Raw genomic sequence first — 15741 nt, 5'->3', positions numbered from 1 at the left:
CCCACCTGTGGACTCCGCCCTGTCTGGTGGTATTCCCCTGTTTAGTAGAAATATTTGCCAGCGCACCATGGAACGACGTAAATAGCGTCAAAAAGTAAAGCGTCCATGAGAAAGTAAAATGTTCCCATGACGAAACGTGTCGGAGTGGGGTCTTTTGAATGTGTGCGATAGGAATATGAAGTATATCCTCACAGGTACACACGACTTCCTCAGGGGGCTCCCAAGGCCATGTGACTTCCTCAGGGTATCCCCATGAGAAAGTCACATGTTCCCATGACGAAACGTGTCAGAGTGGGGTCTTTTGCATGTGGGCGATGGGAATATGAAGTATTCCCCTGTTTAGAGCGCGGCACTTTTCTCGTTTGTATAATGTTGAGGGAGGGGGTCTTTGTTGCTGAAGGGGATCTATTTTTGCAGGGGGAGAGGAAGGGGGTCTATTGGTGCTGAGGAGGTCTTTTGTTGCTTTTAAGGGATCTATTGTGGCTGGGGGTGGGTCTTATTTTGCAGGGGGGTCAATCGTTGCTGGAGGGGGATCTACTGTTGAGGGAGGGGTCTTTGTTGCTGACTGTCTGCCCTCGTGGGGTACAACCTGTGGAAATGTCTACGTGTGACAGAGATGTATCGGTTTATGTTTTTTCGTTTTTTTTTTTGCCCTGACATAAACTTTTTCTCTTCTTCATTATTTGGAAAACAGACGAAGCCGATAATTATTGTGATAACAAAAAAAGGGAATTTGCCGCTTTTGAAACATCAGATTTCTCATTTATTGCGCGTCAGGAAACGTTGTTATCGACTTCATCTGCCGAAGATTTCTGTTTCCGGAGCCGCCGCTTTCTGTAGAAATATCTATCTTGGCCTCTTTGTCTGAGAGTTGGACCTCTAGTTCCCCTTTTAGGACGTTCCTCCCTCCCCTCCCCCCATATAACATCTCTTATCCATTCAACCAAAACCACCAGCCCAGTTCCTCCTCCTCGCCTGAGGTTGGTTACATAAGAGGATGTGGGGAGGATGAGCATTAAGTCAAAGGAAACCTGTGTGGAGGAAGATATGGAGGCCACCATTGCCGCCTTCTCCTTGTGAAGATGGCGGATGGAATGGCCGTCATGCCAGTCAAGTGATTTCAGAAATTTCGGATTTGCTGACCTCCAACAAATATGAAGGCTTGTCTGGGCTCAGAAACTTTAAAGCCATTGTAGGCTTTGTAGTTCACCTGTACTATAGTTCAAATACCCCTATCCTGTGCGTCCCGCTCCTCCATACCAGTGGTCTCGAAGACTGTGGCCCGGGGGCCAGATGCGGCCCTTTTCTTGGCTCTATCAGACCCTCAGAGCACTATTCCTACCACTGATACAAGACACTGTTCTGTCAACTGACATCAACAATGGGGTAACATGTATCCCAATGACACCAACAATGGGGTAACATGTCTCCCAATGACACCAACAATGGGGTAAAATGTCTCCCAATGACACCAACAATGGGGTAACATGTCTCCCAATGACACCAAGAATGGGATAACATGTCTCCCAATGACACCAACAATGGGGTAACATGTCTCCCAATGACACCAACAATGGGGAACCATTTCTCCCAATGACACCAACAATTGGGCACTATTTCTCCCAACGATACCAATGATGGGGAACTATTCCTCCACCTAATACCAAATGTGATATTTACTCCCACTGATGGCAGGAAAATTTCCACTTCCACTGGTCACAGTCCGGCCCCATTAAAGTCTGAAGGATAAAAAAAAATGTCCCTTTGTTTAGAAAGTTTGGAAGACCCCTGCTTTATACTAATAGATGGTAGAAGATGTGGATGTGCCAGGATCCTGCTGGTTACGAAACCCAAGGAAAAGGTCATGTCATGAAATGCCCTGGAGGTGAACTGGGAGGATGTACCAACATGGAGGTGAACTGGGAGGATGCACCAACATGGAGGTGGACTGGTAGGATGTACCAACGTGGAGGTGAAGTGGTAGGATGCACCAACGTGGAGGTGAACTGGTAGGATGCACCAACATGGAGGTGAACTGGTAGGATGTACCAACATGGAGGTGAAGTGGTAGGATGCACCAACATGGAGGTGAACTGGTAGGATGTACCAACATGGAGGTGAAGTGGTAGGATGCACCAACATGAAGGTGAACTGGGAGGATGCACCAACATGGAGGTGGACTGGTAGGATGTACCAACATGTAGGTGAAGTGGGAGGATGTATCAACATGGAGGTGAAGTGGTAGGATGCACCAACATGGAGGTGAAGTGGTAGGATGTACCAACATGGAGGTGAACTGGTAGGATGTACCAACATGGAGGTGAACTGGTAGGATGTACCAACATGGAGGTGAACTGGTAGGATGCACCAACATGGAAGTGAAGTGGTAGGATGTACCAACATGGAGGTGAAGTGGTAGGATGTACCAACATGGAGGTGAACTGGCAGGATGCACCAACATGGAGGTGAAGTGGTAGGATGCACCAACATGGAGGTGAACTGGTAGCATGTACCAACATGAAGGTGAACTGGGAGGATGCACCAACATGGAGGTGAACTGGGAGGATGTACCAACATGGAGGTGAACTGGGAGGATGTACCAACATGGAGGTGAACTGGGAGGATGCACCAACATGGAGGTGGACTGGGAGGATGTACCAACATGGAGGTGGACTGGTAGCATGTACCAACATGGAGGTGAACTGGTAGCATGTACCAACATGGAGATGAACTGGTAGGATGTACCAACATGGAGGTGAAGTGGTAGGATGTACCAACATGGAGGTGAACTGGTAGGATGCACCAACATGGAGGTGAACTGGTAGGATGCACCAACATGGAGGTGAACTGGGAGGATGTACCAACATGGAGGTGAACTGGTAGGATGTACCAACATGGAGGTGAAGTGGTAGGATGTACCAACATGGAGGTGAACTGGTAGGATGCACCAACATGGAGGTGAAGTGGTAGCATGTACCAACATGGAGGTGAACTGGTAGGATGCACCAACATGGAGGTGAATTGGGAGGATGTACCAACATTGAGGTGAACTGGGAGGATGTTACAACATGGAGGTGAAGTGGTAGGATGTACCAACATGGAGGTGAAGTGGTAGGATGCACCAACGTGGAGGTGAACTGGTAGGATGCACCAACATGGAGGTGAAGTGGTAGGATGTACCAACATGGAGGTGAAGTGGTAGGATGTACCAACATGGAGGTGAAGTGGTAGGATGCACCAACATGGAGGTGAAGTGGTAGCATGCACCAACGTGGAGGTGGACTGGTAGGATGTACCAACATGGAGGTGAAGTGGTAGGATGTACCAACATGGAGGTGAAGTGGTAGGATGTACCAACATGGAGGAGAAGTGGTAGGATGTACCAACATGGAGGTGAACTGGTAGCATGTACCAACATGGAGGTGAACTGGTAGCATGTACCAACATGTAGGTGAACTGGTAGCATGTACCAACATGGAAGTGAACTGGTAGCATGTACCAACATGGAGGTGAAGTGGTAGGATGTACCAACATGGAGGAGAAGTGGTAGGATGTACCAACATGGAGGTGAAGTGGTAGGATGTACCAACATGGAGGTGAAGTGGTAGGATGCACCAACATGGAGGAGAAGTGGTAGGATGTACCAACATGGAGGTGAAGTGGTAGGATGCACCAACATGGAGGTGAAGTGGTAGGATGTACCAACATGGAGGTGAAGTGGTAGGATGTACCAACATGGAGGTGAAGTGGTAGGATGTACCAACATGGAGGTGAACTGGGAGGATGCACCAACATGGAGGTGAAGTGGTAGGATGTACCAACATGGAGGTGAACTGGGAGGATGCACCAACATGGAGGTGAAGTGGTAGGATGTACCAACATGGAGGTGAACTGGGAGGATGTACCAACATGGAGGCGAAGTGGTAGGATGTACCAACATGGAGGTGAACTGGGAGGATGTACCAACATGGAGGTGAAGTGGTAGGATGTACCAACATGGAGGTGAAGTGGTAGGATGTACCAACATGGAGGTGAACTGGGAGGATGTACCAACATGGAGGTGAACTGGTAGGATGTACCAACATGGAGGTGAACTGGTAGGATGTACCAACATGGAGGTGAACTGGTAGGATGTACCAACATGGAGGTGAAGTGGTAGGATGTACCAACATGGAGGTGAACTGGTAGGATGTTACAACATGAATAGAACATTCAAACATAGAAGTAAACTTTTAGAACCAAAACTAAAATGACCCATAAGGGTCGGAAGGACCCCCCCCAGCTCACCGAGGGGTCCAGTTTCCTTGCAGGCCGCTCCACTTGCAGTGACCCCCAGAAAACCCTCCATTGTTGAGGGCAAGAAGGACATTTCTCGGGTGAATGGCGCTTTTCATAAACCGATCCGTTTCTCACCGGTATACCGGGAGCGCTTTCTGTGGGGCTCAGAATCGATCGCTCGGAATTGCTGTTTCTATGGGCTTGTCTTGTGGGACTCCTGCCATTATTGAAGCCCCCCCATTACCCCCAAGCCAACCATTTTTCCAGTGAGGGGATTTTTGGAGCTTTAGTTTTCTAAACCAGCTGGAGAGCCACAGGTTGAGTTCACCCGATTGAACGTGTAATATTGCACCGCGCGCCATATACTGCAATGCTGCGTCTTGGCAAACCCACTTCCATCTGTCAGGATTTAAAAGATAAGCAGCCAACACCCCCCCCCCCTCCCCCTCCCCCCACCAAATTGTGCCGCCTCATGACAAACAATATAAATGACAGCCTGATGATCTTTGAGTTTTGTGCTGTATCCCAGGGTGTCGGGATTGTGATCCTCGTCACATTCGTCACACCGGGCCTGTCACTCACGCGCTTCACTTTTGTTTATATAAACAGGTGAATTGTTTGATGCCACAATTAAAACCATCTGCCACGCAAATGACTGCCAATTAACTCATCCTGTTTTAATTACCCTGATAATTGAACTCAATGTGTGCCGAGAATGACACAGAAATACTAAGTGGTCACAAGGATTATACCCGTTCAGTGTGCCCGATGCCCCGGCGGCGCTCAGCTGGGGGCGCTTAATGCTGTTAACTCATCCGCTATCAAGGGGCGCTTCGGTGGCACTTTGCCAGGACGAGGGGTGGCTCTGCCCCCCCCCCCCCTTTCCGTGGAAAGGACAATCTATACCATTTTTTAATCATGCCAAAAAATGGCAAAGCCCACGCCGAAGTGTGCCGGCTACCTGGGCGCTGGGAGCCGCTGTGTGCGCCTAGAGAGATCAGCCGAGCAACCCGCCAGAATATTTGTGATTTGTAGAATTGAGGTCACAAAGTTACCGGCCGCGTCATTTGGTTTGGCCCATACCGGCGGAGAGGATCGGATGGAGGGATCCAGAGCCAAAGTCATTTTATTTTTATAACAATTTAATTGCATTTTATTTCTATTTTTCAATAAACAGAAATTAAAAAATATATCCATTTAAAGAGATTCAAATATTTTCGTATTTAAAGTGGAACTTCGCGGCATTCGAGCGCCAAAAACACCATTGAATTGAATTTATGGAAAACATGGAAGTGCAGCGATGACTGAAATGCTACAGAGAAGCGGTTTTTATTTTGTTTATTAGGATTAATAGGCGTATGACGCATGATGTCATCATCTGCAGCCCTGCCAAAAATTTTGCTTGCTAAAATCTCTGGCATCATAACTCTGAAAACCACGGAGCGAATATTCAGACGTCGGGAGCCGGCACACCGCCGGGATCAGATGAGATTATTAAAGTGGAAACTTTACACAAAATAGAGAAATTTGTGTTTTATAATAAAGGATTTGTATCTGCCTACCAGTGGCGGCCGGTGGTTCTTTGTTTGGGGGGGGGGGGCGACAAACAACCAATCCCCCCCCTGGCACCTCGAACCCCCCCTTACCCCTCACTGTCTGCCAGTCCAACAGCACTTACCCCATCTAGGTGGCGGGCACATCAAGCAGCGGCAGGGATCAGGGCATCGGCGGGCACATCGATCAGCGGCAGGGATCAAGGCATCGGCGGACAAATCGAAGCAGTGGCGGGGATCGGGGCATCAGCGGGCACATTGAGCAGCGGCAGGGATCGGGGCATCGGTGGGCACATCAGGGAGCAGCGGGGCATTGGCAGGCACATCGAGCAGTGGCGGGGATCAGGGCATCGGTGGGCACATCAAGCAGTGGTAGGGATCGGAGCATCGGCGAACACATCGGGCAGTGGCGGGGATCGGGGCATTGGCGGGCACATTGCGCAGCGGTGGAGATCAGGGCATCGGCGGGCACATCGAGCAGCAGCAGGGATCGGCGGACACATCGAGCAGTGGCAGCGATCGTGGCATTGGCGGGCACTTCGACCAGCGGCGGGGATTGGGCAAAGGCGGGCACATCAAGCAGCGGTGGGGATCAGGGCATCTGTGGGCACATCGAGCAGTGGCGGGGATCAGGGCATCGACGGGCAGCGGTGGGTATCGGTGAGCACATCGGGAAGCGACAGGAATTGGTCATCGGCGGACACATCCAGCAGCGGCAGAAATCGGGCATCGGAGGGTATATCGAGTAGCGGCGGGGTTCGGGGCATCGACGGGCACATCGAGCAGCGGTGGGTATCAGCATCGGTGAGCACATCGGGCAGCGACAGGAATTGGGCATCGGCGGACACATCCAGCAGCGGCGGAAATCGGGCATCGGAGGGTATATCGAGTGGCGGCGGGGATCGGGGCATCGACGGGCACATCGAGCAGCGACAGGGATCGGGGCAGCGGCTCCTGTGTCTTCTCCTCCTGTGTCTTCTGTGCCCCATCATTGGTATTATTGAGAGGTAGTGCCCCATCCTGTTCTTGGGTCCCTCGGCAGCTCTCGCAGCTCCTCCCCCGCATTGTATAACCCCCTTAGAGAAGCGCTCTGCCAGAGGGGCTACCTTGCGAGCGCGCTCCCGAGTCCAGCATTTCCGTCCATAGACGCAGAATATAGCTGAAGGTGTACTTAGCTCTGCAGACAACAGACAAGCGGCCCGCAGGCCCTGTAGGTAGGTCTTAGCGCGGCAGTGGGCGTAGCAGAGTTGAGGTCAGCATGTTGAAGTCTTTCCATGAACAGGGGGGTATTATGCTCTGCTGGGGTATTGGGGGGGGATGGGGGGCCGTTGGGGCTCTGTGTTCCAGGTAGGCCCTGTAGGTAGGTCTTAGCGCGGCGGTCGGCAGGGTTGAGGTGAGCATGTGAAGTCTTTCCATGAACAGGGGGGGTATTATGCTCTGCTGGGGTATTGGGGGGATGGGGGCCGTTGGGGCTCTGTGTTTCGGGGTAGGCCCTGTAGGTAGGTCTTAGCGTGGCGGTCGGCGTCGGTGAGCATGTGAAGTCTTTCCATGAACAGGGGGGGGGGTATTATGCTCTGCTGGGGTATTGGGGGGATGGGGGCCGTTGGGGCTCCGGGCTCTGTGTTTCGAGGTAGGCCCTGTAGGTAGGTCTTAGCGCGGCGGTCGGCGGCGGTGAGCATGTGAAGTCTTTCCATGAACAGGGGGGGTATTATGCTCTGCTGGGGTATTGGGGGGGATGGGGGCCGTTGGGGCTCTGTGTTTCGGGGTAGGCCCTGTAGGTAGGTCTTAGCGTGGCGGTCGGCGTCGGTGAGCATGTGAAGTCTTTCCATGAACAGGGGGGGGGGGGTATTATGCTCTGCTGGGGTATTGGGGGGAATGGGGGGCCGTTGGGGCTCCGGGCTCTGTGTTTCGGGGTAGGCCCTGTAGGTAGGTCTTAGCGTGGCGGTCGGCGTCGGTGAGCATGTGAAGTCTTTCCATGAACAGGGGGGGGGGGGTATTATGCTCTGCTGGGGTATTGGGGGGAATGGGGGGCCGTTGGGGCTCCGGGCTCTGTGTTTCGGGGTAGGCCCTGTAGGTAGGTCTTAGCGCGGCGGTCGGCGGCGGTGAGCATGTGAAGTCTTTCCATGAACAGGGGGGGTATTATGCTCTGCTGGGGTATTGGGGGGGATGGGGGCCGTTGGGGCTCTGTGTTTCGGGTAGGCCCTGTAGGTAGGTCTTAGCGCGGCGGTCGGCGTAGCAGGGTTGAGGTCAGCATGTGAAGTCTTTCTATGAACAGGGGGGGTATTATGCTCTTCTGGGGTATTGGGGGGGATGGGGGCCGTTGGGGCTCTGTGTTTCGGGTAGGCCCTGTAGGTAGGTCTTAGCGCGGCGGTCAGCGTAGCAGAGTTGAGCATGTGAAGTCTTTCCATGAACAGGGGGGGTATTATGCTCTTCTGGGGTATTGGGGGGGATGGGGGCCGTTGGGGCTCTGTGTTCCGGGTAGGCCCTGTAGGTAGGTCTTAGCGCGGCGGTCGGCGGCGGTGAGCATGTGAAGTCTTTCCATGAACAGGGGGGGTATTATGCTCTGCTGGAGTATTGGGGGGGATGGGGGGCCGTTGGGGCTCTGTGTTTCGGGTAGGCCCTGTAGGTAGGTCTTAGCGTGGCGGTCGGCGTCGGTGAGCATGTGAAGTCTTTCCATGAACAGGGGGGGTATTATGCTCTGCTGGGGTATTGGGGGGATGGGGGCCGTTGGGGCTCTGTGTAGGCCCCGCTCAGCCTCAACCATTACAAGCTGCGCATTCCTCCAGGCCCTGCGCAGGGCGGCGCTCTCTGGCTCCCAGCTGAGTGTTTCCATAACAGAGACCAGATGGAGCCCAGTGTCTCCGGCTCTTATCTGGAGTTGTTCTTGGCGGGGCTCAGCGCTGAATTTCAGGAATACTTTACTTTATTTAGGAGCTGGGGGGGGGGGGGGGGGCTGGGATCGGCCTCCCAACATCTGCTCTGCATTTCCAGCCATTTAAAGGGCAGGGAGAGGAGTGCTTGGGGTCTCCTGTTAACCCTTGCTCTGCTCCCACGCTCCCGCCATGTGACAGGCGGCCGCAGTCCCCCCCCATCACCCGTTCTCACGCCCTCGCTTCCTCTTTCTGCTTCCCTGCCGGCGGTAATACTCTCACTTTTCTTCCGTTGGTTTGCTGCTTCCTCGTTACTCTCCGAAAACAGTCACTTGTGATCAACATCAACACTCTAGAGCTGTGGTGGTCAACTTTCCTGATATGAGGGGCCCAAAGTGCGGCCCCTGACATCACCAAAGGGCCACAAATATGAAATTCAGTGAATATTCATTATCGGAGACAGCAAACATACAGCAGGAGATGGTCAGAGACTGCAGACATGATACAGGAGATGGTCAGAGACTGCAGACATGATGCAGGAGATGGTCAGAGACTGCAGACATGATACAGGAGATGCTCAGAGACTGCAGACATGATACAAGAGATGGTCAGAGACTGCAGACATAATACAGGAGATGGTCAGAGACTGTAGACATGATACAGGAGATGGTCAGAGACTGCAGACATGATACAGGAGATGGTCAGAGACTGCAGACATGATGCAGGAGATGGTCAGAGACTGCAGACATGATACAGGAGATGCTCAGAGACTGCAGACATGATACAAGAGATGGTCAGAGACTGCAGACATAATACAGGAGATGGTCAGAGACTGTAGACATGATACAGGAGATGGTCAGAGACTGCAGACATGATACAGGAGATGGTCAGAGACTGCAGACATGATGCAGGAGATGGTCAGAGACTGCAGACATGATACAGGAGATGCTCAGAGACTGCAGACATGATACAAGAGATGGTCAGAGACTGCAGACATAATACAGGAGATGGTCAGAGACTGTAGACATGATACAAGAGATGGTCAGAGACTGCAGACATGATACAAGAGATGGTCAGAGACTGCAGACATAATACATGAGATGGTCAGAGACTGCAGACATGATACAGGAGATGTTCAGAGACTGCAGACATGATACAGGAGATGGTCAGAGACTGCAGACATGATGCAGGAGATGGTCAGAGACTGCAGACATGATACAGGAGATGGTCAGAGACTGCAGACATGATACAGGAGATGGTCAGAGACTGTAGACATGATACAGGAGATGTTCAGAGACTGAAGACATGATACAGGAGATGGTCAGAGACTGCAGACATGATACAGGAGATGGTCAGAGACTGTAGACATGATACAGGAGATGTTCAGAGACTGAAGACATGATACAGGAGATGGTCAGAAACTCAGGAACATAATACAGGAGATGGTCAGAGACTGCAGACATGATACAAGACGTGGTCAGTGACTGCAGACATGATACAAGCAGGGCTTTTTTTCAGGGGGAACTCAGTTCCACCACCTTTGGCTCAGACCCTTTGGTGCCTGCTCACCACAATCACTTGTAAACACAGAAATCTGGTTTCTGTGTTTAAAAGTGACAGCTCTGCACTCTGTGTGTAATGCAATCCTGGTATTTAATGCCCCTTTAAGACCCAACTACTGTTTGTGAAATCTGAACGGGTCGTGGTTGAGTTCCTGCACCTATTTTCTGAGAAAAAAAGCTCTGGATACAAGAGATGGTCAGAGACTGCAGACATGATACAAGAGATGGTCAGAGACTGTAGACATGATACAGGAGATGGTCAGAGACTGCAGACATGATACAAGAGATGGTCAGAGACTGCAGACATGATACAGGAGATGGTCAGAGACTGCAGACATGATACAGGAGATGGTCAGAAATTAACGCTCATCTAGGAATGCGTTGTACAAAAATTCAATCTGAATTTTTTTACCCATTTTTCGTTGGACAATTTTTCTCACCTTGGTTGATGGATTGGGAGGGGGGAGGGGGGGTTTCACTAACGTGGTATGAAAAGTGTTGTCGCCCTCGCCGTGCAGCTACACAGCCCAGCTGCAGCGGACGGATCACTGGAGGACACGCATTCCTTTGCAATTTTGCAGCAGATGATTTGGTTCCTGTATGGACTGTCCAGCTGTGTATTTGGGGGGGGGGGGGGAGGTGTCCCGTAAGTCTTTCTGTAGCATTTCCCGGGAGTTTGGAGTATTAAAGTGATATAAACCCTCAGCGCTCTTTAGCTGAGCCCAAGAAAATAAATATTCCCCAGTAAATGGTTTGTTGGCACTTCCAGTTCAAATTTTCTATGCCGCTGGTTCCTTCTCTCTAATCCGCACCGTGTCCAATCAGAGAGCAGCATTGGTGGCCAATAAGGTGCTCTGATTGGGTAATCAGGAGAAGGCTCAGCCTCAGGTAACAAAAAAAAGAAAAGTGAAACCAGCATCAGAGGGGCAAATATTTTTAGGCTCCGACGGAATTCCGTTCAAGCCGTCTGCATACACACTGTCACACCAAAGTCCAAAACGCGGTGACGCACAACGAGCCGAGAAAAATACATTTCAATGATTCCGAGCATGCATAGTTTTTTCTCCATCGGAGTTCCATACAGAGGAATATCCGATGAACAAATTCCATCTGACTTTTTTCATTGGAAATTCCGAGAGTGTGTACGGGGCATAATGGTAGTTAAAGTGTCAGTAAACTCGGGTTTAAATAACAATATGTATTCTTAACTAGAAAAAAAAGTCCCTTATATTACTCTTAGGCCCCCCCCCCAAATCTCCAAATTCCTTTATATTGCTGCTGTGATGCGACTTCCTTTTAGAGGGTGGCTACATTCATTCTCCTTGGTCCCCCTGTATGTAGGAATGTAGCCCCCCTCTCTTGGTCCCCCTGTATGTAGGAATGTAGCCCCCCCTCTTGGTCCCCCTGTATGTAGGAATGTAGCCCCCCTCTCTTGGTCCCCTTGTATGTAGGAATGTAGCCCCCGTCTCTTGGTCCCCCTGTATGTAGGAATGTAGCCCCCCCCTCTCTTGGTCCCCCTGTATGTAGGAATGTAGCCCCCCCTCTTGGTCCCTCTGTATGTAGGAATGTAGCCCCCCCCCCTCTTGGTCCCCCTGTATGTAGCCCCCCCTCTTGGTCCCCCTGTATGTAGGAATGTAGCCCCCCCCCTCTTGGTCCCCCTGTATGTAGGAATGTAGCCCCCCCTCTCTAGGTCCCCTTGTATGTAGGAATGTAGCCCCCGTCTCTTGGTCCCCCTGTATGTAGGAATGTAGCCCCCCCCTCTTGGTCCCCCTGTATGTAGGAATGTAGCCCCCCCCTCTTGGTCCCCCTGTATGTAGGAATATAGCCCCCCCTCTTGGTCCCCCTGTATATAGAAATGTAGCCCCCCTCTCTTGGTTCCCCTGTATGTAGGAATGTAGCCCCCCCTCTCTTGGTCCCCCTGTATGTAGGAATGTAGCCCCCCTCTCTTGGTCCCCCTGTATGTAGGAATGTAGCCCCCCTCTCTTGGTCCCCCTGTATGTAGGAATGTAGCCCCCCACTCTTGGTCCCACTGTATGTAGGAATACCCTCAGCACATGGCACCGTACAGCCAGCCCTGGAGAATGCCCCCCAGGCGGGCACAGCTTGCTGGTACCCTCAGCACATGGCACCATACAGCCAGCTCTGGAGAATGCCCCCCCGGCGGGCACGGCTTGCTGGTACCCTCAGCACATGGGACCGTACAGCCAGCCCTGGAGAATGCCCCCCCGGTGGGCACGGCTTGCTGGTACCCTCAGCACATGGGACAGTACAGCCAGCCCTGGAGAATGCCCCCCCGGCGGGCACGGCTTGCTGATACCCTCAGCACATGGGACCGTACAGCCAGCCCTGGAGAATGCCCCCTCCCCCCCGTTGGGAACGGCTTGCTGGTACCCTCAGCACATGGCACCGTACAACCAGCTCTGGAGAATGCCCCCTTCCTCCTCCTCCCGTCTCTGGCACCATTGTGTAGACGTGATCCTGGATGCCCGCGCTGGTGATGGACTCCAGATGTCATCTCCACACAAACGTCCAGCTGCAGCCCATTAGCGAGCAAATAAAAATAATCCGGAGAGAGGAGGAGAGTTCCTGGCTGGAGCCGGGCTGGGAGCTCTGGAGTTTTCCCAAGACCTGTCAAAAAAAACACGCAAGCGCCAATCGCCAACCCTGGCGGCTGAGAAAAGTGCTTCTCATAAACAGGGAGCCTTCTTATCTGTGGCACCAGGAGGGGGGGGGGGGCATTACAATCCCATATGGTGTGCGCCAGTCCTGGCCCGGTGGGGCGTATGCCAGAGAAAAAGAGAAGCGCAAGGACAACGGGGGCCGGGTGCGTGTGGGCGCACGCGAGCGTCCGTACAACAAAACAATAAATACAAATAAAATAGAGGCGAGGAACCCTGCGAAGTGTTGGCGCCGGGTGGCACGCGAGGGGTTAAGGCGGCCCTGGCAGACTCCTTCCCTCCTGTCTTCTGCCCGGCGTTCCCTTCTTTGGTCTTGGCTGGAGTTGCCGGACGGATCTCGGCAGCTGCCGCACACCTGTCCTCGGCTCTCAAACTGCAGTGAACCCCGCGGACCTCGTCGCTGGAAGAGGAACAGAGCGCCGCCGGCTAGGCAAGGGTTAATAATAGTAGCGGAGGTGGGGGGGGGGGGGAGCGCCACAGCTGATCCCAGCAGCAGGTGTTTCGGAATTGCTTTAACTGCTGCTCTCCGTCCCCGTCTTCTTCCATCGCCCCCGACCCCTCTCCACCTGAATGGTAATTTACCCCCCCCCCCCCCCCCCCCTCACCGGCACAATCTGTCATCTCTGAGATTATAAAGAGAACCTGTTATTATGAGCGCCTCTTCTCATTCTCTGTTCTTTTCTCTTCGCAGGCGATTCACGCGATTCCCAGATTACAATGCCAGACTCACCGGCTGATGTGAAGACCCAGACGAGGACCACGCCGCCCACCATGCCCCCTCCATCACCTGCACTGAGCCAAGGGACCAACCGCACTTCCTCCTACACCCCAAGCACAAGTGAGATGCCGCTTTAAAATGGGGGGGGTCTGTATAGAAACTTGGGGGGTGGTACTATGGATATGTCATAGGAAGCTTGATGGGGGAACTCCAACTTGTGTTGGCTGTCATGGCATGCTGAGACTTGTGGTTCTTCTACAAGGTGGCACCAGTTGGCTCCTACACCAAATGTTCTCCAACCCGTCCTCAGGCCCCACCAGAAACCTACCCTTTGTGAGAACATAGGGGTACTTTCATGAGAGGTACTCATGTACCCCAGGAGTACTTTCATGAGAGGTACTTATGTACCCCGGGGGTACTTTCACAAGGGGTATTCATGTAGCCATGGGGTACTTTCATGTAGCCTTGGGGTACTATCACAAAGGGTACTCATGTACCCCAGGGGTACTTACATGAGAGGTACTTCTGTACCACAGGGGTACTTTCACAAGGGGTATTCATGTACCCTAGGGGTACTTTCACAAGAGGTGTTCATGTACCCTAGGGGTACTTTCGGGAAGAGTACTCATTTACCCAAGGGGTACTTTCACAAGAGGTATTCATGTATACTGGGGTACTTTCACAAAAGGTATTCATGTATACTGGGGTACTTTCACAAGAGGTATTCATGTACCCCTGGGGTACTTTAATGAATGTACTTTAATAAAGGATACTCATGTACCCCAGGGGTAATTTCACAAGGGGTATTGATGTAGCCATGGGGTACTTTCATGAGAGGTACTTATGTAGCCTTGGGGTACTATCACAAAGGGTATTCACGTACCCTGGGTGAACTTTTACGAGGGGTATTCATGTAGCACAGGGTACTTTCACAGGAGGTATTCTTGTGCCCTTGGGGTACTTTCAGGTGGGGTATTTAATTACCCCAGAGATACATTCACAAGTGATACTCATGTACCCCGGGGTACTTTCATGAAGGGTACTCATATACCCCAGGGGTACTTACAAGAGGTGTACTTATGTACACCAGGAGTGCTTTCACAAAGGGTACTTTCACAAGGGGTACTCATGTACCCCAGGGGTACTTTCACGAGAGGTATTCATGTAGCCATGGGGTATTTCATGAGAGGTACTCATGTAGCCTTGGGGTACTTTCACGAGAGGTATTCTAGTGCCCCAGGGGTACTTTAATGAGAGGTACTCATGTAGCCTTGGGGTATTTCATGAGAGGTACTCGTGTAGCCTTGGGGTATTTCATGAGAGGTACTCGTGAGATGGTTTTACGGAACATTTGATGGAAATATCATGAACATAAAAATGTAATTATACTGCAATGGAATTTCCGTTACAATTGTAGCAAATAAATGTCAAGGACTGAGGATCACAATAACAGAAACATCAAAGAAAAATGATCACGAGCCTTCAAAACTTCTTCTCATTGCAGTCAAAAACAAATGTGGATTTATCTCCATTAATCCAACAAATGCTTTGAAAACGAAGGTCCCCCGTATCCTCCCCCCCCCCCCCCCCCGGGGGGGGATTTAATTTAATAATGTTGAATAACATTCCTCCATCGATTGGGGGGTAACAGATCGTTCTCTTCTGTCATTCAGGCCGTGTCTTGGTGACCCGGCTTAGATACCCACAGAGGGCAATCCGGATATTTCCTATTTTTCCCGGGAAAGGAAGGACATTGATGGGATCCCGGGGTCCAGAATCATCCAATCCAGTAGATCTTCTGTTCTGGGGTCTCTCCTGAGATTTGAGGTCCCCAAAGACATCTTCATCCGGGGAAAGTCAGAGATCAGCCTATTTACGCATTAATTATCCTAATATTCTATGGACTTGCCATCAGACACAGTAGGCTCTGCCTATGGGCACCTCGGGGTGGACTTGTCATCAGACACAGTAGGCTCTGCCTATGGGCACCTTGGGGTGGACTTGTCATCAGACACAGTAGGCTGTGCCTATGGGCACCTCGGGATGGACTTACCATCAGACACAGTAGGCTCTGCCTTTGGG

The 15741-nt window shown here is 51.7% G+C and overlaps 1 protein-coding gene across 3 annotated transcripts in view; it reads left to right on the top strand.

Annotated features, from left to right (window-relative positions):
• The window catches only part of CBFA2T3 (CBFA2/RUNX1 partner transcriptional co-repressor 3), a 50840-nt gene that overhangs the window by 7478 nt on the left and 27621 nt on the right, over positions 1-15741 (top strand). For all 3 annotated transcript variants that reach the window (XM_040329610.1, XM_040329612.1, XM_040329611.1), the window contains exon 2: positions 13633-13779. In XM_040329610.1, the coding sequence (XP_040185544.1) occupies positions 13659-13779 (121 nt within the window). In that variant the 5' untranslated portion in view covers positions 13633-13658. The remainder of the gene's footprint in view (positions 1-13632; positions 13780-15741) is intronic.

This window comes from Rana temporaria, chromosome 11 (genome assembly GCF_905171775.1).
Source record: "Rana temporaria chromosome 11, aRanTem1.1, whole genome shotgun sequence".
NCBI classification, from domain to species: Eukaryota; Metazoa; Chordata; class Amphibia; order Anura; family Ranidae; genus Rana; species Rana temporaria.
Note: the sequence above shows the minus strand (reverse complement) of the source record. Positions and strands in the feature narration are given on the sequence as shown.